General features: G+C 31.5%; 1 protein-coding gene across 1 annotated transcript in view; it reads left to right on the top strand.

Annotated features, from left to right (window-relative positions):
- Positions 1-25,958, top strand: part of LOC139521865 (uncharacterized) — a 35,557-nt gene extending 9,599 nt beyond the window's left edge. Inside the window, exons 5-14 of the mRNA XM_071315526.1 lie at positions 1,032-1,077; positions 3,055-3,088; positions 8,148-8,245; positions 9,818-9,856; positions 11,273-11,383; positions 14,063-14,233; positions 17,679-17,758; positions 19,291-19,348; positions 21,308-21,403; positions 22,385-25,958. Of these exons, the coding sequence (XP_071171627.1) occupies positions 1,032-1,077; positions 3,055-3,088; positions 8,148-8,245; positions 9,818-9,856; positions 11,273-11,383; positions 14,063-14,233; positions 17,679-17,758; positions 19,291-19,348; positions 21,308-21,403; positions 22,385-22,447 (796 nt within the window). The 3' untranslated portion in view covers positions 22,448-25,958. The remainder of the gene's footprint in view (positions 1-1,031; positions 1,078-3,054; positions 3,089-8,147; positions 8,246-9,817; positions 9,857-11,272; positions 11,384-14,062; positions 14,234-17,678; positions 17,759-19,290; positions 19,349-21,307; positions 21,404-22,384) is intronic.
- Positions 25,959-26,261: the final 303 nt, after the last annotated feature.

Here is a 26,261-nt window from a genome sequence, read left to right as displayed (position 1 = left end):
AAGGGTTATGTCCCTTGGAAATCATTTTTTTTTTTTGGAAAATAGACCTGTTTGCGTTTCACAGGACCTATTTTTGTCAGATTTTCTGAAATGTATGTTAGAGTTCAATATCAGCAATATATGGACAAATTTTTTAATTGGTGTCGATTGACTTTTTAAATAATGAGTTATGCCACTTTAAAAATAATGAAAAATGACCTTGTTAGCACTCTCAAAGGAAGAATTCTTGAAATTATTTTATGAAACTTATTGCATACTTGGTTTAAATCAGCATTGTTTTGGACTAGTATGAAAATGTGGGTGATGATAGATTTTTAAAAGAGTGGGATGCTCCTTGGTAGGCAAAATATGTTCATTGGAACTATGTCTTTTTTTAAAGTTCAGATACAGTTACCATTATTAGAGACACCTAGTCTGAAAGATAACCAATAAGAATAGAAAGCTCAGAAAGGAGGACAATTTACCAAAGTCTGATTGGTATAATTGCTTACATCAACTACAACTACATTTGGTCTTAGATCAATATGTGTGTTCTCGCAATCATACCACCTCTATGTTGATATAAATTTTTGCTGTCAGGAATCGAAGTATGATTACTCTATTAGTAAAAGATATCGATCAATTTTAGAGAAGCAAAAGTTGCATGTTCAACTTGTGGATTTGTAAACAAGTCTATCTGCAGACATATTGACTGGTTAACCTTTCGACCTACGACATTCACAACATGTTTTTACATAAATCTGATAAAAAAAATGAAAATTGCTCAATAACTGTACTTTAAAAAAAATAATTTAAAAATGCATATATATATCTATAATATTTCGGTACTACAATCATTGATCATGATTATATTATTGAATAAGAATGGAAACAGTGAATGCGCCAAGAGACAACAACCCAACCAAAATGTGTAAAAACATTGACCGAAGTACATTTTGTCTGAAGCCTGGAAGCGTTCATTCTAAAAATGCACATGGTCAATGCTAGGATTAAATTACTAAAATAACTTTTTTTTTTATATACTTTTCTAGGATAATTTCTATTGATGAGGCACAGTATACTCTTCGGTCTGTACAGGTAGGTTATCCTAAAAATAAGAATTAAAGAAAATGCCATCTTAATTACATACTATATCAAAGAATAAAAGTTGGTTCTGAACTATTTTATGCAGACATCTGTAGTGGATCCAGGGGCTGTGATGGCGTAAACTCCCTTACCCTGCATCCTTTTTATTATTATTTTAGGTTTTATAGCAAAAAAGTTGAAAAAATGTTTACTTCACTCCCTAGGCAAGAATACTTTACCCTAAGCACTTCCCTCCTTTTTAGAATTCTGGGATTTATCCCTAGAAATTTCTCTTTGAATAGAGGTGTATCGTAAGCATTGATATTGAATATTGAACAGATATATCATGTTATGGAGGGGTATTTGCATAAAATACCAGTCAAGGGACTGTGAAATTTCCCGAGCCGCTAGGCGAGGGAAATTCTGTCCCAAGACTGGTATTTTTCTCAAATACCCCTACATAACATGTATGTGTATGTAACAATGTTTTAGATTTTAACGAAAGAAATTTATGTATTACTGAAAAATTATTACACCAGGATTTTCGATATCACAAACTAGTCAAAACATTTACTAAATTTTATCATCGGCATAAAGACATCATTCGTAAATATAGCTCAACATGCAGACTTCTAATACGTTCAGGTATTTCACATCCAATTTTTTATGGAAATATTCTTTATAAAGCACAAAGGTGTCAGTATTCACCTCAAAAACTTACAAAACCTTTGAATAGACTTATTAAGAAGGGATATCATTACGATACTGTTGTCAGATCATTAAAGATTGCATATTTTTGCGTTAATATTGAGTCACTGATAAGGTCTTTGCATCATTACTAAACCCATTTATTCTAAAAACAGTTGTTGGCATAACACGGGTTATGTTCTTCTCATATATGTTATGATGGTATGATACTAAACCCCTAACGGGAAGAATTGTGCCTGATGTTCATATGATGAAATCATAATCTTTCAGTCAGTTTAATTAAAGTCTGGAGCTGGCATGTCAGCTAACTGCTAGTAGTCTGTTGTTATTTATGTATTATTGTCACTTTGTTTATTTTCTTTGGTTACATCTTCTGACATCAGACTCGGACTTCTCTTGAACTGAATTTTAATGTGTGTATTGTTATGCGTTTACTTTTCTACGTTGGTTAGAGGTATAGGGGGAGGGTTGAGATCTCACAAACATGTTTAACCCTGCCATATTTTTGCGCCTGTCCCAAGTCAGGAGCCTCTGGCCTTTGTTAGTCGTGTATTTTTTTAATTTTAGTTTCTTGTGTACAATTTGGAAATTAGTATGGCGTTCATTATCACTGGACTAGTATACTGTAAACCAACTTATTTTCGCGGATACTTTATTTCGCGTTTTACCCTTTGTAAACTATTTCGCGGCTATTTAATTTCGCGATATTCTAATTTCTGGATATAGATTAATAAGGAAAGATCTAAGTTTTACATATTTGCGACGATTTATGTTCGCGTTAATTTTCTACTCGCGAAAATAAATTGCTCGCAAAGTTGGTTTACAGTATATTTGTTTAGGGGCCAGCTGAAGGACACCTCCAGGTGCGGGAATTTCTCGCTACATTGAAGACCTGTTGGTGACCTTCTGCTGTTGTTTTTTATTTGGTCGGGTTGTTGTCTCTTTGACACATTCCCCATTTCCATTCTCAATTTTATGTACTAATACGCGTTAGCTAGCTTTCATTATGAAACGTCTTATCTATAATCTTTTGGCGGGAAGATGCCCGCGAGGGTAAAAAAGGAATATCCAAAAACAGGCAAATTCGTTTTAAATGAGGAAAACATTTTAGAATATGCGAAAAATACACTGGCTATCAACCAATCAAAATCTTGCTTTCTTGTATAAGGTGTTATTATAAATTGAACATTTTTTATGGAATTTGATTCATTACAGGTAGATGCATATTTTTTTAACTATATATATTGAAATGGTTTTACAATATTAACAATCTTTTTATAGATACATAGTGGAAATTTTCTCATGCATGGACATTGTACGTAATTCAGTTTGTGAAGCGTTATGTTTTTGTTTGGTTGTAATTATCTTATATTTTCTAACGAAAACCAAACTCAAGTTGATTTTTTGTCTTCACTTGCATCCGTCTTCTTTTATTGTACCCTTTAATACAATATGTTTTCTCCTTAAACCACCGAAAAAAGGAAACCTATCTAAACTTGATGTTTTTTTTCAAAATCGAAAGTTTTAAGTTGAAGTGAAAACAACTGTCACAGGCAGTCATTATATAAATAACACATAGCTGAGAGGGTGATAGAGCAGATTGGTACCCCGAGAAAACATTGTCAACCGCGGCGAAGCCAATTTTCAAGGGGTTCCAATCTGCTCTATCACCCTCTCAGCTATGTGTTATTTAATTTATTATACTGAATGTCCTAACATTATTGGCTTTTACAGATTAATTTTATTTTAAAGGTATTTTCTATGACGTCACGTTCATAACAACGTTACGGGTATTAGAAAAAAACAACTTCATTGTTCTTTGAATAATCGATTTCTGATTGGTCTAGACGAGAGGGTAACATTAAAAAAAATTGTCACCCGCTCAGCCATGTGATAGAGTAAATTGACACCCTCGTCTCAGCCAATCAAAATATGGCATTTTAACGTGAAGTATAATAAAACAATTTACCATAGCCTGACTTTTAAAAACTGATTATGGTGATGAGGCAAACATTGATAAAATAGTTGAAGCTGATTTGCAGTGCAAAGATACTTGAACAGACTTTATTTTTATGATGATAGTTATTACAAGAAACCCCTCATCTTGAAGTTAAATTTCGAGTTCTGAATAAATTTGTCTTTTATACTCTCAGATACAAAATGATGCATGATTAAAGGAGTTAAAGACCAGCATTCATTTTGAAAGGATAACATTATTTTGATAGTATAGATCATGTTATAAAAATGCACACAAGTATAAAAAATTGATACAAAAAGGTACATTTGTATACATGCCTATGTATAAAGTTATGAACAGTTCTATGAAATAAAAGGGTTAATTGAAACAACTGTATTTGTAAAAAAACAACCTTACTTGCAAAATCTCTCTTTGTTTGTTATTTTAGTTTCTTCAACATTATTTTGTTCAGTTTTATTCATACTAATAATTATTTCAGTTGTTGCTAATGAGTATTGTACATGATTTTTATAGATGGTTTTTTTCACTGAACATCTGAAATATTTAAGAATTAAAAAAAATCTGTTGATGTAAAAAAAAAAAAATATACTAATGGAAAAAAGAACTGCATAAAAAAATATCATGTCATTGGGACCACTTGAATTTACTTTTAACGACCTTGATGACAAATAAAACCAGTGCAATTATGAGATTATGTGATAACTCTACATTTTGTGAGATGGTTTTATCTTTTAGGTCATGAAAGATATTGAAGTGCTTCCAGAGACATACCTTGTCATTTTATTTAAATTAAGTTTGAAAAATTCAGGCTCTTTGATCAATTAATTAAGATGTTGTAATAATGGTGAACGCCACCAGAAGCTCCTAGGCACTTTAAAAAATGTTGGATTACGTCTCTTTGTCATTCAGAAGCAATTTTTGTCTGCCTAGCTTTAGTGACTTAATTCATGATTGAGCATGAATAACTGACTGTTCTGCATTGCTTATCTTTTGCTTCAGAATCTTGTTTGTTTAGGTATTAATAACAAAATGAGCACAGTACCCAAATTTTAACATGAGATTACAAATTCAAGCATGGATAGTCAGTATCAAGATTTTCATCTCTCCCTTTTAAATTTGAATTTTAAGATTCGTTAAAAAATTTTTGTTTTTCATGACTTTGAAACAATGTAGAATTGATCAAAAATGGGTGCGCTGAAGGTGATAATTGGATTAGTTCTTTACAAAAAATGTCACATGTATCACCATTTATGTTTTTATAAGAATTTTTTCGATGCTCTGTTTCTTTTTTCCATGAGTATACATTGGGAACACATCTGTAGATTCTGAAGCGAAAACAAAATTAAAGACGAATATCACTTTGTTCTTGAGTGTTTGTTTTTTTACTTACTTAGAAGTTAACATTTCAAAGATAAACTATCAGATGCAGACTTCCAGCAAATGAGCAATGACAAAAACTTTTTCATGTGTTAGTCAATTTTCCTGGAAAAATTGGTAAATATCTAGTGGGCACCATAAAGAAATGCTGTCAAATATTTTGTATTTGGACAATTTTGATTTATTATCTAAAAGAATATTCAATTTGTTATTGAACATTTATATTTTAAACATATATTTGAATTTAATCATTATACATTCCAGTTGGATAAATTAGTTATTGAGACTTTTTACCAGATCTGTGTCACAAATTAAGAAATAATTGATGCAAGCTATACTTTATTGAAGTTTTAACATGGGTAGGCATTATATTCATGATAATTTTTGCCTGAGCAATAGTGAATGAAATTTTATTGTCGGATGTGAATAAGTGTTGGATTGTGTAGGGTCTTCAATGAACCCCCCTTTTTAGCTCATCTGTCCCGAAGGGACAAGTGAGCTTATGCCATCACTTGGCGTCTGTCGTCCGTCGTCTGTCGTCGTAAACTATTTCAAGAATCTTCTCCTCTGAAACTACTGGGCCAAATACTTTCAAACTTTAACTGAATGTTCCTTAGGGTATCTAATTTATAAATTGTATCCGAAGTTTTGATCTATCAACAAACATGGTCGCCATTGCTAAAAATAGAACATAGGGGTCAAATGCAGTTTTTGGCTTATAACTCAAAAACCAAAGCATTTAGAGCAAATCTGACATGGGGTAATATTGTTTATCAGGTCAAGATCTATCTGCCCTGAAATTTTCAGATGAATCAGACAACCCATTGTTGGGTTGCTGCCCCTGAATTGGTAATTTTAAGGAAATTTTGCTGTTTTTTGTTATAATGTTGAATATTATTATAGATAGAGATAAGGCCAAATAAAATAATATGTGTGTTTCCTGTTTCATCTTTGAAAAAAATAGGGTAGGTAGGTAGGGATTTTTTTTTATTTTACCATTTTTTTTTACATTGAGTCTATGGGAGAGAAATCCTGACTTTAACAGTGCTTATTGAAAAATGACCAAAAAAACTTTAGGGTAGGCTATTTCTAAGCTTAAAATATAGGGTAGGTAGGGAAACAGGAAACACACATGCTTTTTTATTTGGCCTAAACTGCAAACAGGAATAATGTTCAGCAAAGTAAGATTTACAAACAAGTCAAATGACGGAAATGGTCAGTTGACCCCTTTAGGAGTTATTGCCCTTTATAGTCAATTTTTAACCATTTTTCGTAAATCTTAGTAATATTTTACAAAAATCTTCTCCTGAAACTACTGGGCAAAATACTTCCAAACTTTAACTGAATGTTCCTTAGGGTATCTAGTTTGTAAATTGTATCCGAAGTTATGATCTATCAACAAACATGGTCGCCATTGCTAAAAATAGAACATAGGGGTCAAATGCAGTTTTTGGCTTATAACTCAAAAACCAAAGCATTAAGAGCAAATCTGACCGGGGCTATTTTGTTTATCAGGTCAAGATGTATCTGCCCTGAAATTTTCAGATGAATCAGACAACCTGTTGTTGGGTTGCTGCCCCTGAATTGATAATTTTAAGGAAATTTTGCTGTTTTTTGTTATTATCTTGAATATTATTATAGATAGAGATAAACTGTAAACAGCCATAATGTTCAGCAAAGTAAGATTTACAAATAAGTCAAATGACGGAAATGGTCAGTTGACCCCTTTATGAGTTATTGCCCTTTATAGTCAATTTTAACCATTTTTCGTAAATCTTAAAAATCTTTTACAAAATTCTTCTCCTCTGAAACTACTGGGCCAAATAATTCCAAACTTTAACTGAATGTTCCTTAGGGTATTTGGTTTGTAAATTGTATCCGAAGTTATGATCTATCAACAAACATGGTCGCCATTGCTAAAAATAGAACATAGGGGTCAAATGCAGTTTTTGGCTTATAACTCAAAAACCAAAGCATTTAGAGCAAATCTGACCTGGGGTTATTGTTTATCAGGTCAAGTTCTCCAATGTATCTGCCCTGAAATTTTCAGATGAATCAGACAACCTGTTGTTGGGTTGCTGCCCCTGAATTGATAATTTTAAGGACATTTTGCTGTTTTTGTTTATTAACTTGAATATAATTATAGATAGAAATAAACTGTAAACAGCAATGATGTTCAGCAAAGTAAGATCTTCAATTAAGTCAATTTGACCAAAATTGTCAATTGACCCCTTAAGGAGTTATTGCCCTTTAAGAATTTTTTTCGCAATTTGTTCATCATGTTGACTTATTTTAAAAAATCTTCTCCTTTGAAACTGCTGTATCAATTTCAGCCAAACTTAGGCTAAATGAGTTTCAGAGTATTTAGTATAAATTTTATATTTTATTTCCTTGTATGTCAAGAAACATACATTAGCTACTATGGCTAAAATGGAACATAGGAGAAAATGATTATTTTTTTTGGCTTTTGAAGAAAATAGGACGATCCAAAAAACATTTAAATAAATTGAAAAGCCAAAATAATCATTGATGAGAGATTTAACCAAAAGAATTAAGGTGAGCGATTCAGGCTCTTGAGAGCCTCTTGTTTGTTTGTAAACAAGCTAACGACTGGCAATGTGATTTTTCAGAGGGAGGAGTTTTCAACAAGCCAGCATGACATTATTAGGTCAAATATGTCAATTTCCAATTGCAACACATTACAATCATAATAAATGAATTATTAACAAAAATTAACAAAAATGTGCATCATTTAAGAGTTTGGAAGTGAAATATATTAAATGCATGCCAATTTGATAAATTAATTATTCTGCAGTAGTCAATATATGCATGTGCAAACAAATTTTATATGATTTAGAGCATGGGTTTATTCATAAAGCGAAAGAAGCACGTAATATTAGAATCGAATATAGACTTATATATAAAAACTAAATTAATTATATTAGGTAACTTACAGACCCATTGTGTGTGTAACATCATTTATTTCGATTATTTGTTTATTAATCCCCTTTTTTAACAGACTATACATTGACACTGGAGGAAGAGAAAATTGTGTGTTATAATGATGAGCTGGTGAATATTGAAGACAAAGACATCATGACTAATACATCTATTCAGGTAATAACATTCATAAACTTTTGTATACAACAATAACATTAAGGTGTATAATACTAAGGCTTTTCTACCTCAGACATAAATTACCATAGCTGTATTTGGCAAAACGTTAAGGAATTTCGGTCCTCAATGCTCTTCAACTTCGTACTTTATTTGGCCTTTTTAAATTTTTGGGATTTGAGTGTCACTGATTAGTCTTTTGTAGACGAAATGCGCCTCTGGCATATATACTAAATTTAGTCCTGGTATCTATGATGAGTTTCGTTACCACTAAATCAATCAAGAGGCGAGAAAACAATCCAATAAGTTTGACAGTTGATAGGTATTTTAAAACAGATATAAAATTGAGATTGGAAATGGGGAATGTGTCAAAAAGACAACAACCCGACCATAGAAAAAACAACAGCACAAGGTCACTAACAGATCTTCAATGTAGCGAGAAAGTCCCGCACCTGGAGGCGTCCTTCAGCTGGCCCCTAAACAAATATATACTAGTTCAGTGATAATGATGTTTATATTAGTATCACTAAAACAGCTTTTTTTATATTTGATGTATCTGTAAAATATCTGTGCAATATTGGGTTACATCATGATCATGGTTTATGATTGTAACATGAAAATGAAAGTATATAGAAATTGCAATGTGACATCAAGTGAATTTTATGTTATAGTTATTGAACAAGCAAGTCTGTATATATGATTTAATCTGCACAGCTTGTAATACCCTGATAAACCTGAATGACTTGCACAGATATCCATGAAGGAGCCACTTTTTCAAGAGAGTGACCTGAATGTTAAAAAAAATCACACATTTATGTTGGTTGCCTGGATAGTGCCTTCAATTTATGTGGGATTTCCTTCAAACTTATTTGAAGTTTTTGTAAATATAAATGGTTCGATTGAATAGATTTCTGCAAAAATCTGTATAGGGGGCCACTTTTTCAGGAAGAGAACTTGGTAAAAAATCATACGTGTATGCTTGTCGCCTGAATACCACCTTCTGTTATTCTAAGATTTCCAATAAACTTTCATGGCCTTGATAACAAAAATAAAAGCTTGAACGAGATCAATTTCAAAGATGTCCAATAGAGAGTGGGTAACTTTTTCAGGATGTGGACTTAGTAAAAATTCAACAAGTTATGCTTGTCGCCTGGATTATGCCTTCATTTTTCAGGCTAAAAGATGGATTGGTATTTCCACTGGATATTTATCAGTTGGTCTTTTAGGTGTAATTAGCTTTTGAACTTTTGAATCATGCGTGATGTTTTGATATCAATGTTTTACAACTCGATCTTTATATCAATTTTCAAATTGGAATTAAGTTATATCCACAACTGCGAAATTTTAATAGGGCTTGTTGAAGGTTCAATGAAAAATAAAAAAGGTGAAGTTGAGAGTTTTAATTAAAGAAGTGAAGTGAAAAAAGCAGGAAATAGCCTACAAGTAAAAAAACGTGTACCTAAGTTTTAAAAGAGAAATCAAATTACCACTGTTTGAAACCTTACATGGTATGGGAAAATGACATCTCAACTTTAATGTTAAAATGTAATGAACAAAATATTATTTTTTTTTAAGAATAACGCCTATATCCTGTATTACGAACAGACAGATTCGGTAAGTAAAATTAGAGTAAGATGAAGTGGTAAACTTTGAAATTTTAATATAATACTGTTGGTCTAAAATGTTATAATTTTTCGTTTGATTTATTGATTACTTAGCTGGAGGAGATGTCAGGGGACACTGCTTAAGATTTGGTACCAGTTAAAAAACCAAACCAAATGTAGATTTGATGAAGCCTTATGAAGTTCTGATGTGAACTGATGTGGAAAAATCTTTTGAGCCACGTTCTTGCTTTTGAGATAATTGTGTATATAGTCTATATATGCACCAATGTACGCAACCTTTGATAAGCACCGATTTATGCAATCTAAAAGTACATGACCCATATCGGTAATTACTAAAATGTGAAACATTTTTCTGAAACGTTTGAAAAAGGAACAGTGGAATAACTGAAAATGGGGACAATTACGAATTACTAATTACGGAACATAGTTTCTATAACCTGATAACCTTATTATGATCCATTGTTCCGTTGCTCACACATATATATTTATATAAATAGATAAGTAAAAAAAAAACAATGTGACTTCTTGAGCTGTACAATTATATCTTCCAAATGTATCTCTTACATGCCATAGGCAGATGAACACAATTTAACTGATGATGATATTCTGGAACTTACTTTTATGTGACATATAACATTGGCATCGTTGTAGGATTCTACCATAAATGTGTTCATTTTTTTTATTATTTATAATGTGGAAAACAAAAATGCCCGGAATGATGACATTTTTTATTAACCCCATTGTCCTATAATATAAGTTCACTCCATAAAAGTCAAGTGAGCTTTTCTCATAACATGGCTTCCGCCATCCATTAACTTTTTACATTTTGAACTTCCTCTAGAGAACCACTTAATGGCATGAAACCGAATATGGATTGCATATGGCTCATAAGATGATGACCAAGTGTTGTTACTTTGTAGCTGATTCATCCAAGATGGCAGCCATAAAGGGCTTAGTTTAACATGGGACCCTGTGGGAAATACATACAATTATCTTTCTTTAGAGAACTTCTCTATAGAATGCAACTAAGCATGGTATGAATGTTTATAATGTGGTGCCGACCGAGTGTTGGTACCTTGTAGCCGATCCATAATCTGAGATGGTCGCTAGACAGGGATCTAGTTTCATTTAGGACCTGATGGGAAATACTATAATGTCTCTAATTTAGAGAACCACAGAATTGAAGGAACTAAAACAGTGCACATTGAAATGTTCAGTATGAGGTGCTGACCAAGTGTTGTTTCTTTGTAGCCAATCCCTCATTCAAGACGGATGCCAGCGGGGGGCTTTAACTTTAACATAAGAGCCTATGTGAAGTAAATACAATCAGCAAGAAATATCCTTTGATTAGAATTCTTTTTATCCATATTACATAATTATTAAGTTTTTTTTTTTTTATTCATAGCATTGCGTGGAAAATTTGGAGACAGATCCAGTTATTGGCAAAATAGGCTCTCTTCTCCTTTATGAAAGCAATCTTGAATGTCTGGACGATGGACGATGGCTGAATGATCAAGTAAGTCGTACCTGATTACCTAAGTACTTGTAAATACAAACAACACCCAACAACAAAACCTGGTGCTCACAAGAACAAGAACATGCCACTTGAAACTTCCAATACTGAAATTCAAACCTTACCAACAAAGCAACATATAAGATACAAATATGTATCAATCATGAACATTTGACGAGGTCAATAAGTTATATATGGTTCTGTTCAGATTATATTGACCAAGGACAAATTATATTTTGATAAATTAAAAGTCCTTAGTTCTGAAAATATAGTTTAAAAAAAATAAAGAAAATAGCATTATAAATCAAACACTAAGTCAGGAATCTGATGTACAGTAGTTGTCGTTTGTTTATGTTATTTATACTCGTTTCTTGTTTTTAGCTCACCTTGCCTAAAAAAGAACATAGGGGTAAAATGTAGATGTTGGCTTATAACTCTAAAACCGAAGCATTTAGAGCAAATCTGACAAAGTTAAATTGTTTATCAAGTAAAGATCTAGCTACCCTGAAATTTTTAGATAAATTGAACAATAGGTTGTTGGGTTGCTGTCCCTGAATTGGCAATTTTAAGGAAATTTTGCAGTTTTTGGTTATTATCTTGGATATTATTGTAGAAAGAGATAAACTGTAAACAGCAATAATGTTCAGCAAACACATGTTTAACCCCGCCGCATTTTTGCGCCTGTCCCAAGTCAGGAGCCTCTGGCCTTTGTTAGTCTTGTATTATTTTTATATTAGTTTCTTGTGTACAATTTGGAAATTAGTATGGCGTTCATTATCACTGAACTAGTATATATTTTTTTAGGGGCCAGCTGAAGGACGCCTCCGGGTGCGGGAATTTCTCGCTACATTGAAGACCTGTTGGTGACCTTCTGCTGTTGTTTTTTATTTGGTCGGGTTGTTGTCTCTTTGACACATTCCCCATTTCCATTCTCAATTTTATGTACTAATACGCGTTAGCTAGCTTTCATTATGAGCTTTCATTATGAAACGTCTTATCTATAATCTTTTGGCGGGAAGATGCCCGCGAGGGTAAAAAAGGAATATCCAAAAACAGGCAAATTCGTTTTAAATGAGGAAAACATTTTAGAATATGCGAAAAATACACTGGCTATCAACCAATCAAAATCTTGCTTTCTTGTATAAGGTGTTATTATAAATTGAACATTTTTTATGGAATTTGATTCATTACAGGTAGATGCATATTTTTTTAACTATATATATTGAAATGGTTTTACAATATTAACAATCTTTTTATAGATGTCAAGGACATTGTTAAAACATCGCCTAAAGATTTGCCAGAAGGCATGAAAGCGCTAGTGACAATATTTTAACAAACTGTTATTAATTGATGTGAAATGAAAACCATCTATTCTTTACGGGTAGACTTTATATAGATAAATTAAGTGGTATAAGAAAAGCATAATGAGTATAATAAATTTGATGTATGCCTTTTTGTGCTTCTTCGTTACATTTGTTGTTTTTATAGTGATGCAAGTATGTTTGTTTTGTTCATACTTTTAACGACAAAATTATTATTATTATGTCTACCTGTACAAATTTCAAACGCGCATTTTTACACCAGCAATGAAAACCTTCTTTCCTTTACGGGTAGACTTTTTATATACATAAATTGATTGGTACAAGAAAAGCAAAATGAGTATGTTAAATTTGATGTATGCCTTTTTGTGATTCTTCGTTACATTTGTTGTTTTTATTGTGATATTAAGATTATAACACAATATTGACTGCTGTACCCCTATTTTTGACATTTTTACTCTTTGAGTATGTTTGTTTTGTTCATACATCGTTGACAATGTAATTGAATTTCATGCGACTGTCATACAAGTGAGAGGTTTAGCTAGCTATAAAACCAGGTTCAATCCACCATTTTCTACATTAGAAAATGCCTGCACCAAGTCAGGAATATGACAGTTGTTATCCATTCCTTTGATGTGTTTGGACTTTTGATTTTGGATTTTCCTTTTTGAATTTTCCTCGGAGTTCGGTATTATTGTGTTTTTACTTTTTGCAAATTTAAATTTTTTATTATACACATTCTGTACACCGTGTTTATTTACTTTTGCTATATATATATATATATAAACGAGCCTAAATTGAAAACTACGTTCAAACCTATGACGGCGTTGGATAAAAACCGCAATTTTTATACGTATGCATGTCAAACAAATTTCGTTGTAGAAGGGTCTAAAAACAGCACAAACAACATTTTCCAAAAGACCAAAAGAGTGAAAAAGTATATATATATATATATATAAGATACTTTCAGTGAAACAAGGTCCATTTATCAGGACTCCCGGTTGATATACTAATTAATGCAGTACATTCAGGAATTTATACACAGGAATTTTAATTGATATGGTGGCACCATTTTATAAAGTATGAAAGTCCATCTAGGAAAAAAAATATTGTAAGAATCTGCTATTCCTTATCCAAATGATACCTCTTAAAATTTTTGGGCTCAATCATTCTTATGCAATTGTTAGATTATTTACAATTAACATGTACAATGTTATCTTATTCAAGTAGAACTTCAAAGGACCTTTTTCCAATGTTTTATTATAACTGTTCTAGTTTGTTAATACACTTTTGATATACATGTACCTTTTAGAAATGATTTTTTTGATTTTAAACATGTTCATAATTGAAATTTTATTTTCAGGTTATTAATGCCTATCTGGCTATTATTCAAAGAGACCACAGAGATTTGGTGCTCTGTCTGGACACTTTCTTTCTGATAGAAAAAAAGCATGATTTAAAAAGTATTAAGTCTATCAATACTGTGGATATGGTGCTTATACCTGTACCATCCAATAACCATTGGTCATTATTGGTAAGTTTTGTTTATGGTAGGGTCAGATTTTGTTTTCATGATGTCAATGTTGCATTACTCCTAAGTTTTTGTTTAAAATGTCCAATCAAAATTACAACATATACTGAGCCAAAAAAGTTTAGCAACATTTTTTTTCAATTTTTATACGACCGCAAATTTTGAAAAAAATTTCGTCGTATATTGCTATCACGTTGGCGTCGGCGTCGTCGTCGTCGTCGTCCGAATACTTTTAGTTTTCGCACTCTAACTTTAGTAAAAGTGAATAGAAATCTATGAAATTTTAACACAAGGTTTATGACCATAAAAGGAAGACTGGTATTGATTTTGGGAGTTTTGGTCCCAACATTTTAGGAATTAGGGGCCAAAAAGGGCCCAAATAAGCATTTTCTTGGTTTTCGCACTATAACTTTAGTTTAAGTTAATAGAAATCTATGAAATTTTGACACAAGGTTTATGACCACAAAAGAAAGGTTGGTATTGATTTTGGGAGTTTTGGTTTCAACAGTTTAGGAATTAGGGGCCAAAAAGGGACCCAAATAAGCATTTTTCTTGGTTTTCGCACCATTGCGTTAGTATAAGTAAATAGAAATCTATGAAATTTAAACACAAGGTTTATGACTATAAAAGGAAGGTTGGTATTGATTTTGGGAGTTTTGGTCCTAACAGTTAAGGAAAAAGGGGCCCAAAGGGTCCAAAATTAAACTTTGTTTGATTTCATCAAAATTGAATAATTGGGGTTCTTTAATATGCCGAATCTAACTGTGTATGTAGATTCTTAATTTTTGGTCCCGTTTTCAAATTGGTCTACATTAAGGCCCAAAGGGTCCAAAATTAAACTTAGTTTGATTTTAACAAAAATTGAAACCTTGGAGTTCTTTGATATGCTGAATCTAAAAATGTACTTAGATTTTTTATTATTGGCCCAGTTTTCAAGTTGGCTCAAATCGAGGTCCAAAATTAAACATTGTTTGATTTCATCAAAAATTGAATAATTGGGGTTCTTTGATATGCCAAATCTAACTGTGTATGTAGATTCTTAATTTTTGGTCCAGTTTTAAAATTGGTCTAAATTAAAGTGCAAAGGGTCCAAAATTAAACTACGTTTGATTTTAACAAAAATGAAATTCTTGGGCCTCTTTGATATGCTGAATCTTAACATGTACTTAGATTTTTGATTATGGGCCCAGTTTTCAAGTTGGTCCAAATCAGGATCTAAAATTATTATATTAAGTATTGTGCAATAGCAAGTCTTTTCAATTGCACAGTATTGTGCAATGGCAAGAAATATCTAATTTCACAATATTGTGAAATAGCAAAATTTTTTTTAATTAAGAGTTATCTTTCTTTGTCCAGTATAGTAAGCAAGAAATATCTGCAAGAATTTTTTCTTTGTCCAGAATCAACTTAAATCTTTGTTATATACAATATACAATGTATATTCACTTTTTAATACCAACTGATAAATTTAAATAATCTTTACCATTCAGTGATAACAAGCAGTTTTTTTACATCTTAATATTTTATGATGTATTTAAATGAGTAGTAATTGTTGCAAACTCCATTAGAATATTTTAATTGTAATTAGTTTTGGAATAAGGGAAAGGGGGATGTGATTAAAAAATTGGGTTCAATTTTTCTCATTTGAAATTTCATAAATAAAAAGAAAATTTCTTCAAACATTTTTTTGAGAGGATTAATATTCAACAGCATAGTGAATTGCTCTAAGAGAAAACAAAAATTTTAAGTTCATTTGAATACATTCATTCTGTGTCAGAAACCTATGCTGTGTCAACTATTTAATCACAATCCAAATTTAGAGCGGAATCCAGCTTGAATGTTGTGTCCATGCTTGCCCCAACCGTTCAGGGTTCAACCTCTGCGGTCGTATAAAGCTACGCCCTGCGGAGCATCTGGTTTATTTTGTTGTCTCTGCCATTTCTTTTTGTTAATATCATTGACATAATACTGAGATCTACCTGTAGTTTTAACAGTCATACTTCATTGGTCAGAAAAAGACATAAACACATAAACAGATATGCTGGCCACAAGAGTAGTGCATAGACTTGGGGCAGCTTCTTGGGTGCTTGCCACTTCTTCATTTATGCATGTGGAGCATGGATGGAAAATTGATTTTGAATAACACTATACTCATTTCTGCGTGCTGATCCTATTGCCCTCCATACAGAGAAATTTTTAGTGAATGTGAGTGATAATCATTCATGTTGCTTCTGATATATTTCCATTTTGTAATTATTAGAATTATATGTTGTTATCATTTTGTAATAAGATAAAAATTTTACATATTTGGTCTGAGTACACAGTTATCGTCCTTTGATTTTCGTTGTCCACGAATATAGTCCTTAGTGTGGACAGTGTGTTACTTGCCAATGTCTGTTATACCCCTTCCAAATTTATTTCTCCATGTTTTATGCCTCATATTGCAAGTTGGGGGGTAAAATGACACTGTAAAAAAATTTGGGTCATAAATATTAATGTAAAGTAGTGATTAGGTCCAGCTGAAAAAGGTCAAAAATTAGCACTTCAGAAGCTGTCAAAAGATTTCATGACCCCCTCAACATACAATTGTCCATATTTTGAGTTAGAGCTGATGAAGTTTCTATAATTTTGATATAATTTGTCCCAAAAGTATTACAACACACTGTAAAAATATTATTGAGAAAGCGCAGGTGGGATTTTTTTAATTTTCATTTATTGTCTAAAAGAAAGGCACTACGAAATAACTGTACTTGGACCATTTGTTGCCAAATTTTTTTGGCTCAGTTTATAATGGCTAATAACTAATAAAAATGGAAGTTTTCTGTTACATAATTTTTGTAAAAGTAGCGATAATGTGGATATCAAAATTTGAACATAAAACTTAAATTGTAAAGCAGAAACCATTGAAATTCAAATCATTATGGACGTACATGTATGTGATTCAGGGGAATTATGAACATCACAAACATTATATATATCATCACCACACAAACTGTTATATTTATACCCCTAATTTTTAACCTCTTGATCTGTCTATCAGTCAGTCCGTTTTTTTATTCTGTCTTGTTTTTTTCTTCCGGATCTACATATTATAACTGTTTGAAATCTGGATTCAACAACAAGTTCATAACATCAACAACAAGTTCATAACAAGTTATACTATGTGGTGCATTTTTAGATTTATAGTGCAACAACTTCAGTTTAACCAAAGCTGTATATTCTAAAAAGTAAATAAAAAAAAAACCAAGGGGAATTAAAAATGGGAAAGGTTATACAAAGGCTCGAAATCATCAAACATGTCAAATGACAAAATGACTGAAAAATAACAGTCATGTTCTTGACCAGGTACATGTACAGACATTTTCTATGTAGAAAACCTGTGTGGCGCTATATATGCTTCTGTAGTTTATTGTCATTTTTTTTATGAATTACAATTATATTACTTTAGGTTGTTCAGTCCAAAAATCAAACAGTATTTGTCTTGGATTCATCTGGGGTAATAAACATGAAGGCAGTGGAATTCATACGGTAATATATATTGTCTGAAATAATTGTATATATCATGTATATGTAGAATACATTCATCAACATAGTAAAATTATAGATTATAACTGCTACAGGTAAGGTCTAGAACCAGATTCATTCTATTTGTTTAATCAAAAACTATCAGTAAGTTATTCAAAATAAGAACGCAGCCATCAGACTTGAGTGTGAAGGTTAAACAAAACTTTGGTTAGCTTCCTTGTCAGCTGAAGTATGAAGTCATCATTATATAAAAAAAGAATGTTAGATAAACTACTTTCCTTTGAGAATACACTAGTGCGACAGCTACCCAATCTATTAGCCCAGTGAACTTTAAAACTACTCTGTAAGGAGGATGCTATAGTTTACCATACCTGGGAATGACTTTACGATTAAGCTAGCAAGGAAGCTAATTATTAAAGATTGTGTTTGAACTTACACACTCAATATAAGAAAACAAATGTGGTATGAGTGCCAATGAGACAACTCGACATCCACGTCACAAATGAATATAAAAAGGTAACAATTATAGGTCTAAGTACGGCCTTCAAAACAGAGCTTTAGCTCACACTGAACAGCAAGCCCCAAAAGTACTAGTGATATCTCAGCCTTCGATATTTTAATTAGGCTTCATTCCTATAAGTAAATTTTTGTCCTGTGGATACCTGGTTTATACGATTACAATGCTAGCACTTTATTTTTAAAATGGTTCTGAGACTTTATCGAGTTTACTCTGTAGAGACCAATGAATTTCAGGGACTGTTGGAACACAGGGAAAGTTATTTGGCAAAATAACCAAGTTAAACCGCTTTCTTACATTCCATACTAACAAACTGTTTTCTGTATGAGTTTCAATGTCCCCTTGAAATGTGTTTTTGGACTATATAGTTCTCATGATCTGAATTTTCATCTAGATAATTTTCTTTTTCCATTTTTCAAGAGCGTTATTTTTGACGCCCATTTTAAAATCAAATTAATAGTTGAACAAATCCTTGACCTCATTTTCATGGTTTAGTAGTCAAAGTTAAGTTTTTGAGTTTTGGTCTATTTTTCCAATACTTTATGCATTAGGTCAACTATATTTGGTGTATGAAAATATTTATGATCTAATTGTCTGTTACGCATGTTTTAATTGACCTTGACCTCATTTTTACGGTTCATTGCTGAGTGTGAAGTGTTTGTGTTTTGGTCTGTTTTTTCTTAATTTATAAGCAATAAGTCAATTTCATTTGTTGTATTGAAAAATTGTTAGCTGTACCTGTCTGCCTGGCATGGTTCATCTGACCTTGACCTCATTTTAATGGTTCATTGATCAATGTTTCGTTTTCTTGTTTAATGTTGAGTTTATCATGTTTATGTGACAGTTGTAGTAAAGCTTTATATTTAGGTCTATCAACATAATATCAATGATTAGTAAAGAAGGCGAGACATTTCAGCGTGTGCACTCTTGTTTCATAAGAAAAAAAAATGGGTGATTGATTCAGGATCTTTTAATCTTCATGTTTATATAATAATTATTTAATTTATATTTGTTTCAGATCCCTGTATAAAAAAGAATTCAGCATAGATCTTAGCTACACAAAGAAACTAAAACATGTATGTAATCAACAATAATTAAGTATAAATTTTTTTTGGTATTACTTAATTGTGCCAGGGAGATTTTATTATTTTGTTAATATTAGGTTTTAAGTTACTCAACAAAAAAAAGCTTCAAGTTTTACTTCTGATTGTGTGTGTGTCTGTCTGTTTCTTCCTCCCATAATTTTTTTTTGCCTGTTTTATGGCGTTAATTGTATTGGAACACTGCTAACAACTCAATTATTATATTAAAAGTTAATTTTACCGTGTTAATAATATGTAGTAACCTTTGAATAGTTTATTTAACGGATACCACTTTTGATATTAATTTTTTTCAACACTATCAATCAGATAATATTTTTCCAAAAGGAGTATGTTCGGTAAGGTCCTAAAATGGCACCCTTTTTTAGCGTAAATTTCAGATTCAGATTTATTGACCAATATCCCAATATTTTATAGCTAGTACAGTGACTAGATAGGAAATAAGCCATTTTGTTGAAAAACTTACGTTTCTGCAGTTCATTATGACGTCACAAGTTGTACTCATATTGATCTTTCACGAAAAAATCAATGAAAAAGGGTAAAATTTCCATAGATTATTGGACAGAAAACATAGAACGCATACGTTGACAACGTAGATCTTTTAAAATAATGTTTTTGAAGACATTTCACATGTCTTATTTGAATATTTAGTTAGTCGACGCCTGCCCTCTATGTTTCCTGGTCCTTAATCATGTTAATTTGGTGGAAATCCAGCTGATTTTGTCAAATTTCAACAAAATCCCTTATCTTGACCTTTTTGGGATGTAAAAACCAACGTGTTAGAATTAATCTTTGTCAAAAACAGTTCTGTTTCACTTTCTCACTTGTCTTTAAGGCAACTTAAAACATTTATTGTCTTGTAACTATGAACTTTATAATTGAGGCCAAATATGGCCCTTACCAAACTTACTCCTTAAATACTAAAAGGTGTGGGGAAAATCTGGACTCAATATTTTTTTTTGTCAACTGTTTGAACAAAATATTTTTTTTCATCAAATTGGGAATAAATATTCTTTTAGACAAAATATAGCCCCCACCCATTTAAGTCAAATGGTAGTTTAGATTGTATTGGGGATCATACCTATTTGATTAGTGTTGTTTTTGTTATAACTAGTTTTCAATGAATATTTGATGGTGTCTTTTCATGTTTTAATGTTGTTCTAATGTATGAGGTAAAAATGAAGGTTGACACACCTGCTTAAGCATTTAACTCGCTGCATATATATGCATTTGTTGTTCAGTGGTTGTCCTTTGTTGTGATTAATTTACAATTTTTGGTTTCTCAATTTGTATACAGATTAGATCTTTGGTTTTCCTGTTTTAAATTGTAAACACTGGTAATTTCGTGGCCTTTTATAACTGTGTGAGCCTAGGCTCATCTGTGGCGAAGCCCTACTTTGAACTGTAATTGTTAACTTTAAATACATTGTGAGTTAGATGGACAGTTGTCTGTTTGGAACTCATACCTCATCTTCTTATTTATATTATAAAGATTTGCTAAAGCATTATCCAAGATTAAGGGAAGATCTTGTCATGTCACCAATAACATTTAACCCCACCATTATTTACATGTGCAAATCCCATCTAATTGGCCTGTAATTCAGTGTATGTTGTATATTGCAGTATTTTATATTTTGTTTTCTGCCCTGTCCCACATATAATAGAAGACTAGCATACTGTTTTCGACCAGTGCATCCATTTTAGTTCTTCCAGATCACCAGGCTAATATTCCCATCAGCTTGAAACATAGTATACATGACCAGGGACGTTGTTTGCGAAAACACTGTATTCACTATGATATTCCATTGTCCTATCTATTCACATTTTTTTTCACAAATAACTTTTTTAATATGATATATCTTTTCACAAGTTTTAAAAAATAATCAATGTTCTGAAATCAGAGGTAATTTGTAAATCTTTTTTTTGTATCTCTAGAAAATAAGTCTCCAAGAAAACGGATATGACTGTGGTGTATTTGTCCTCCTATATTCTGAAGCTTTAGCAGGTGGACAGACTTTGTGTTTCACGAAGGTAAGAACCAATATAATAAATCATCATCTTATTAGGGGGGTCTCAGTGGACGAGTAGTCTAATTTATCTTTACTGTTTTTCTAGCAAGTCAACACTGAGATTGTGAGATTAAACCGGGTGCTGGTGCACTTGATCGGATCATCCTTATTCTAATTTACTAGTATTGTTGGGTTTTTTTTATTCAAGTTAGGTGGTTTTCTCCAAGTACTCAGATTTCCCCTGCCAATTAAAAACTTGAGAATCACAAAAAAGGCCAGACGTGGTACTTCAAATGGTGTTAAAACACCAAAAATGAAAATATAAAAGTTAATTATGCAATGTAATTACATATTTATTGAAATTGTAAATATGATTCCATTTTATATGTACTTCTCTTTACAGTCATTTGACCTTATTTTGACATTAATTTTGTTCAAATGATAATAAATTTAATGCATATAACATAACAACATGAGCTCTATATAGTATTGATTTGCATTTTGGAAAATAATCCAGGACACTTTTTTGGTAAACGAATCTGTTATGTTGAAATTCACCTGGGACATGAACAATTACTTTCATGCTAAATAGTCGCACTTTCAATTGAATTGTCACATTAAGGTAGACATTTTGCTTAGGAAAATGCATGAAAAAACATATTAAGTCAAACGACACTGAAGCGCAAGATCTATAAGAAGAAAGCATAACCCAATTTGAGAACAATGGGACAAAATGCAGCAATTTTCCTTAGAAAACACTAATAGCTTTTTTTCTTGTTAATTCATAATTCAGTATTTTGATGTAAATGACATTGGAGTAAATGAATGAAAATTCTCATTAATATCTCATTACCAACTATGCAAATTTCATTTTCCATTAGTATATATTACCCCTTTAAAAATATTTATGCCATGAGGTATTATAAGCTATATTAATATGTAATGAAAGGTAATTAACCAATAGGGATGAATGTAATGCAAACTGTTGGCACCTTTTTTTCAGAATGAAATAGCTACTGCAAGACAAAGAATAAGACAAAGAATAATGAAAGCAGTCATCAAATAAATATTATATGCCAGTAAAGTGTCCTCCAGATTTACATTGAAAGTGACTTAAACAGTTGTTTTTAACATGTTGTTCTTATCTTTGAATTTGCTTGCATTAATTTACCATTTACTCTAAGGTGGTGTCAAATTTTGTAAATTAAGACCACTATTTTAGTTTTTTTGTACATGCAAGTAGTGATACTAGGTGTATGCAAGTAGTGATACTAGATGTATGCAAGTAGTGATACTAGGTGTATGCTAGCCAGTCTGTACATATTATCAATGCTTATAGTTGGTGTGTTTGGTATCCATACACGGTAGCATATCTATATATTTATACCCCTGCTTTAAAAAAGGGGGGGTATACTGTTTTACCTCTGTCTGTCCGTCCGTCAGTCAGTCTGTCCCATGAATATTTTCGTCGCATTTTTCTCAGGAACTACAATACAAGGATTTCTGATATTTGGTTTCAGGGTTTATCTAAGTCAGCTATACCGTGTGATGCGTTTTCAGATTGATCACTTGACAACTTCCTGTTTACCGAACACTTGTATGATTTTACACATGATAGCCAAGTTGAAAATTTTCGTCACACTTTTCTCAGGAACTGCAATACAAGGATTTCTGAAATTTGGTTTCAGGGTTTATTTAAGTCAGCTATACCGTGTGATGCGTTTTCAGATTCATCACTTGACAACTTCCTGTTTACCGAACACTTGCATATTTTTACACTATTTATTTTTTCGTCGCATTTTTCTCAGGAACTACAATACAAGGATTTCTGAAATTTGGTTTCAGGGTTTATCTAAGTCAGCTATACCGTGTGATGCGTTTTCAGATTGATCACTCGACAACTTCCTGTTTAACGAACACTTGTATGATTTTACACATGATAGCCAAGTTGAAAATTTTTGTCACATTTTTCTCAGGAACTACAATACAAGGATTTCTGAGATTTGGTTTCAGGATTTATATAAGTCAGCTATACTGTGTGATGCGTTTTCAGATTCATCACTCAACAACTTCCTGTTTACCGAACACTTGCATATTTTTACACTATTTATATTATCCACTTGCGGCGGGGGTATCATCAGTGAGCAGTACCTCGCAGTTTCACTTGTTGATTCTTTATTTTGGGGGAAATTGTATAAGCAAAAGTGCAAGGATAGGCGTTTGCTAGCCTTACTCTAATTATTTGTGCCTTTGGTATTGAATGGTTTGTATTATACTAGATTTATATATGATGCCAATTGTTTGAAATTTGCGTACACATGTATGTTATGATAAGTGTGTTATTGAAAGCTTACTTTTATTTTGATTTTCAATTGTTTGTACATTTTTATAGTAAATGTACACTGCATATGTGTACTTTTATATAGTAGTTTACAAAAGAAACAACACAATGTGATGCATTTTCGAATGTAGGGTGCTCTTTTCTAATCAAAAGCATTGATTTTAGTTTAAATAAACAAAAGTTTTTTTGCAATTTTTGAGAATTTAAAAACCGCTTTTTTAACCAAAAATTAGAAACAATATTTATGTAAACTCAAAATGGAAAACATGAGCATATCTTATTTCATTTCTCTTATTTATTATATTTTTGATAAAGGAGTACTCCTGTAAGGACAGATTTTGGCCTCATATTTCAGGTTCATCTGACGAAAGATTTTGACCACTTTTCAAACACTTAAAGTGTCTATTTCATTTGATTCAATTAAATTATGTGAAAGATTTTAACTAATTTAGTCATTAAAAATGATCCAATTCAAGCTCAAATATGAAAAATCGAACAAATATGCTGAAAAATGTCACTTTTCAGATGGTTTTTGTCTAAATTGAAAGTGGCCGCCTCCATGTTCATCCTCAACCTTTATATATGTTATGTATTATAATCAGTGTCTACTTGATGTGATTTTGTATATATATGCAAGTATCATTTCAACTTTATTATAGAATTGAATAGATATTTATTTTATGCAAGTGTATATTAGATTTTAAATTTTTTGTACATTTTGTATTATACAATAACCGTCTCTTGGTGAGGTACATATCTGATTATCAGTTTTTCAACAGTCAATTAATCCACATATTTACCGAAACAAAATTGATGGTTTTATTTCAATTTCCGAGAGAAATCTTTATTATAAAAATTATTTACCCAAATCAATTGTACATCAAACCTATTAACCAAAATTATACATGTAAAAGCATGTGACGTTTAGCGCGGTGAATATACTTTTTTTGGCAAGCAAATATGCATTTTTATTCACAATCCAATTCATATAGAAAAACTACTAAAGTTTTGTCAAAATGGAATAAACAGCTTTATTATAGATTTGTTTGTACATTTTGTATATAAGGAAGTACACCACTAATTAATGGCCCCATTGCTTTCTATGTTAAATTCCTCAATTTCGAGTGGTTAACGCTCTTTTATCTTAAGTTCAAATAAAGTGACAATCATTGCATGTCAAAGCAACACCTTCTGGTGTCATGTACTGAAAAAATCAACATACCTTACATGGCATATAAGAAAGAACTGGTTCCTGGAACTTCGGATGTACCAAAACAGGTACTTCCGATCTGACAAAAAGGCAAAATGTACCCTCCTTTTTAAATTTCATGCCATTTTTTTATTATTCAAATTTATCAGTCCAAAATTGTTCTACAATGATCACCAGTCATGCAGCTTTCATTTGATTCCAAAATTAATAAAATATTTTAAATATTTTGAAAGTTGTGTCCATGCGTAGGAACAATTTTGTGTTAAATATGTACTACTTTCTGGTATGTTCTTTCTGGCCTGGCCCGAATTAGTGGTGTTACACCATGAGTGTTAATAAAAAGGGTTAACAAGCATAGTTTTATAATTATTTAGCAATGGTTTAATGAATACTCTTGATTTTACTGTATCAGGGATAATCCAAAATAAAACTTTGATTTTAACAATTAACGCAATTTGTTATATTTTTGAAGGCGGAGTGTTAATTTTCAATTTCATTACCAAATGCAAATGGCATATAAGAATAACGTACTAGTATGTATTTTATATCACATAATAAATAAATAGGTTCTACATATCTGTATGTCTGGGTTTTTTGTCTGACGTAAAGGTGCATGATATTTTTAAACTTTCTTTGAAACTAATAAAAAGGGAAATATGCTTTATTCATAAACAATGCAACATAGATTCTGTATTTTTCCATGTATATGGTACTGAAGTTATGTTTTATCATTTTTTAACTCTTGTTTTTACTTGACTTTCTAATAAACAACAAGTGTATTTTCCCATAAAGTGAAATATGTATTTTCCAAAATACTAGTTTTGAAATAATGCATGGACAAGCACTGCACAGTTTTAGAACTATATCAGTGTTTAAGAAACTGTTATTGTACATGTAGAATTGCTGCATATAATTTATGACTGGAACCTTACTATGAATACTAAAGTAGTGTTTTAGTACTTATACTTGACTACAGTTTATTTGTTATGGTCTTGGTACTAAATAAATTGATGACATCATACAAAAGGATTTTGTTTTTATTGAATTGTTTGGTAAAATTTGATACCGCGCTAATAATGGGTAAACCAGATGCGTGTTTCATCTACGGCAAGATTACTATTCATCAGGGACGCTAAAATCGAAATCACATAACTAGTACTAAAAAGCAAATAAAATGTTTTTATGCTGAATACACATGCAATATCAAGTAAACAATACAATACAATTTAGGAAGTCTTCAAACTCCTTGTTTAAAACTGTCATTAGAAAGAATCGATAATGAAGTACAAGTTTGTTAGATTTGTTGCAATATAGAAATAAATGTGGTTC

Source organism: Mytilus edulis, chromosome 4 (genome assembly GCF_963676685.1).
Source record: "Mytilus edulis chromosome 4, xbMytEdul2.2, whole genome shotgun sequence".
In the NCBI taxonomy this organism is placed as follows: Eukaryota; Metazoa; Mollusca; class Bivalvia; order Mytilida; family Mytilidae; genus Mytilus; species Mytilus edulis.
This window is presented reverse-complemented; position numbering and strand designations above follow the sequence as displayed.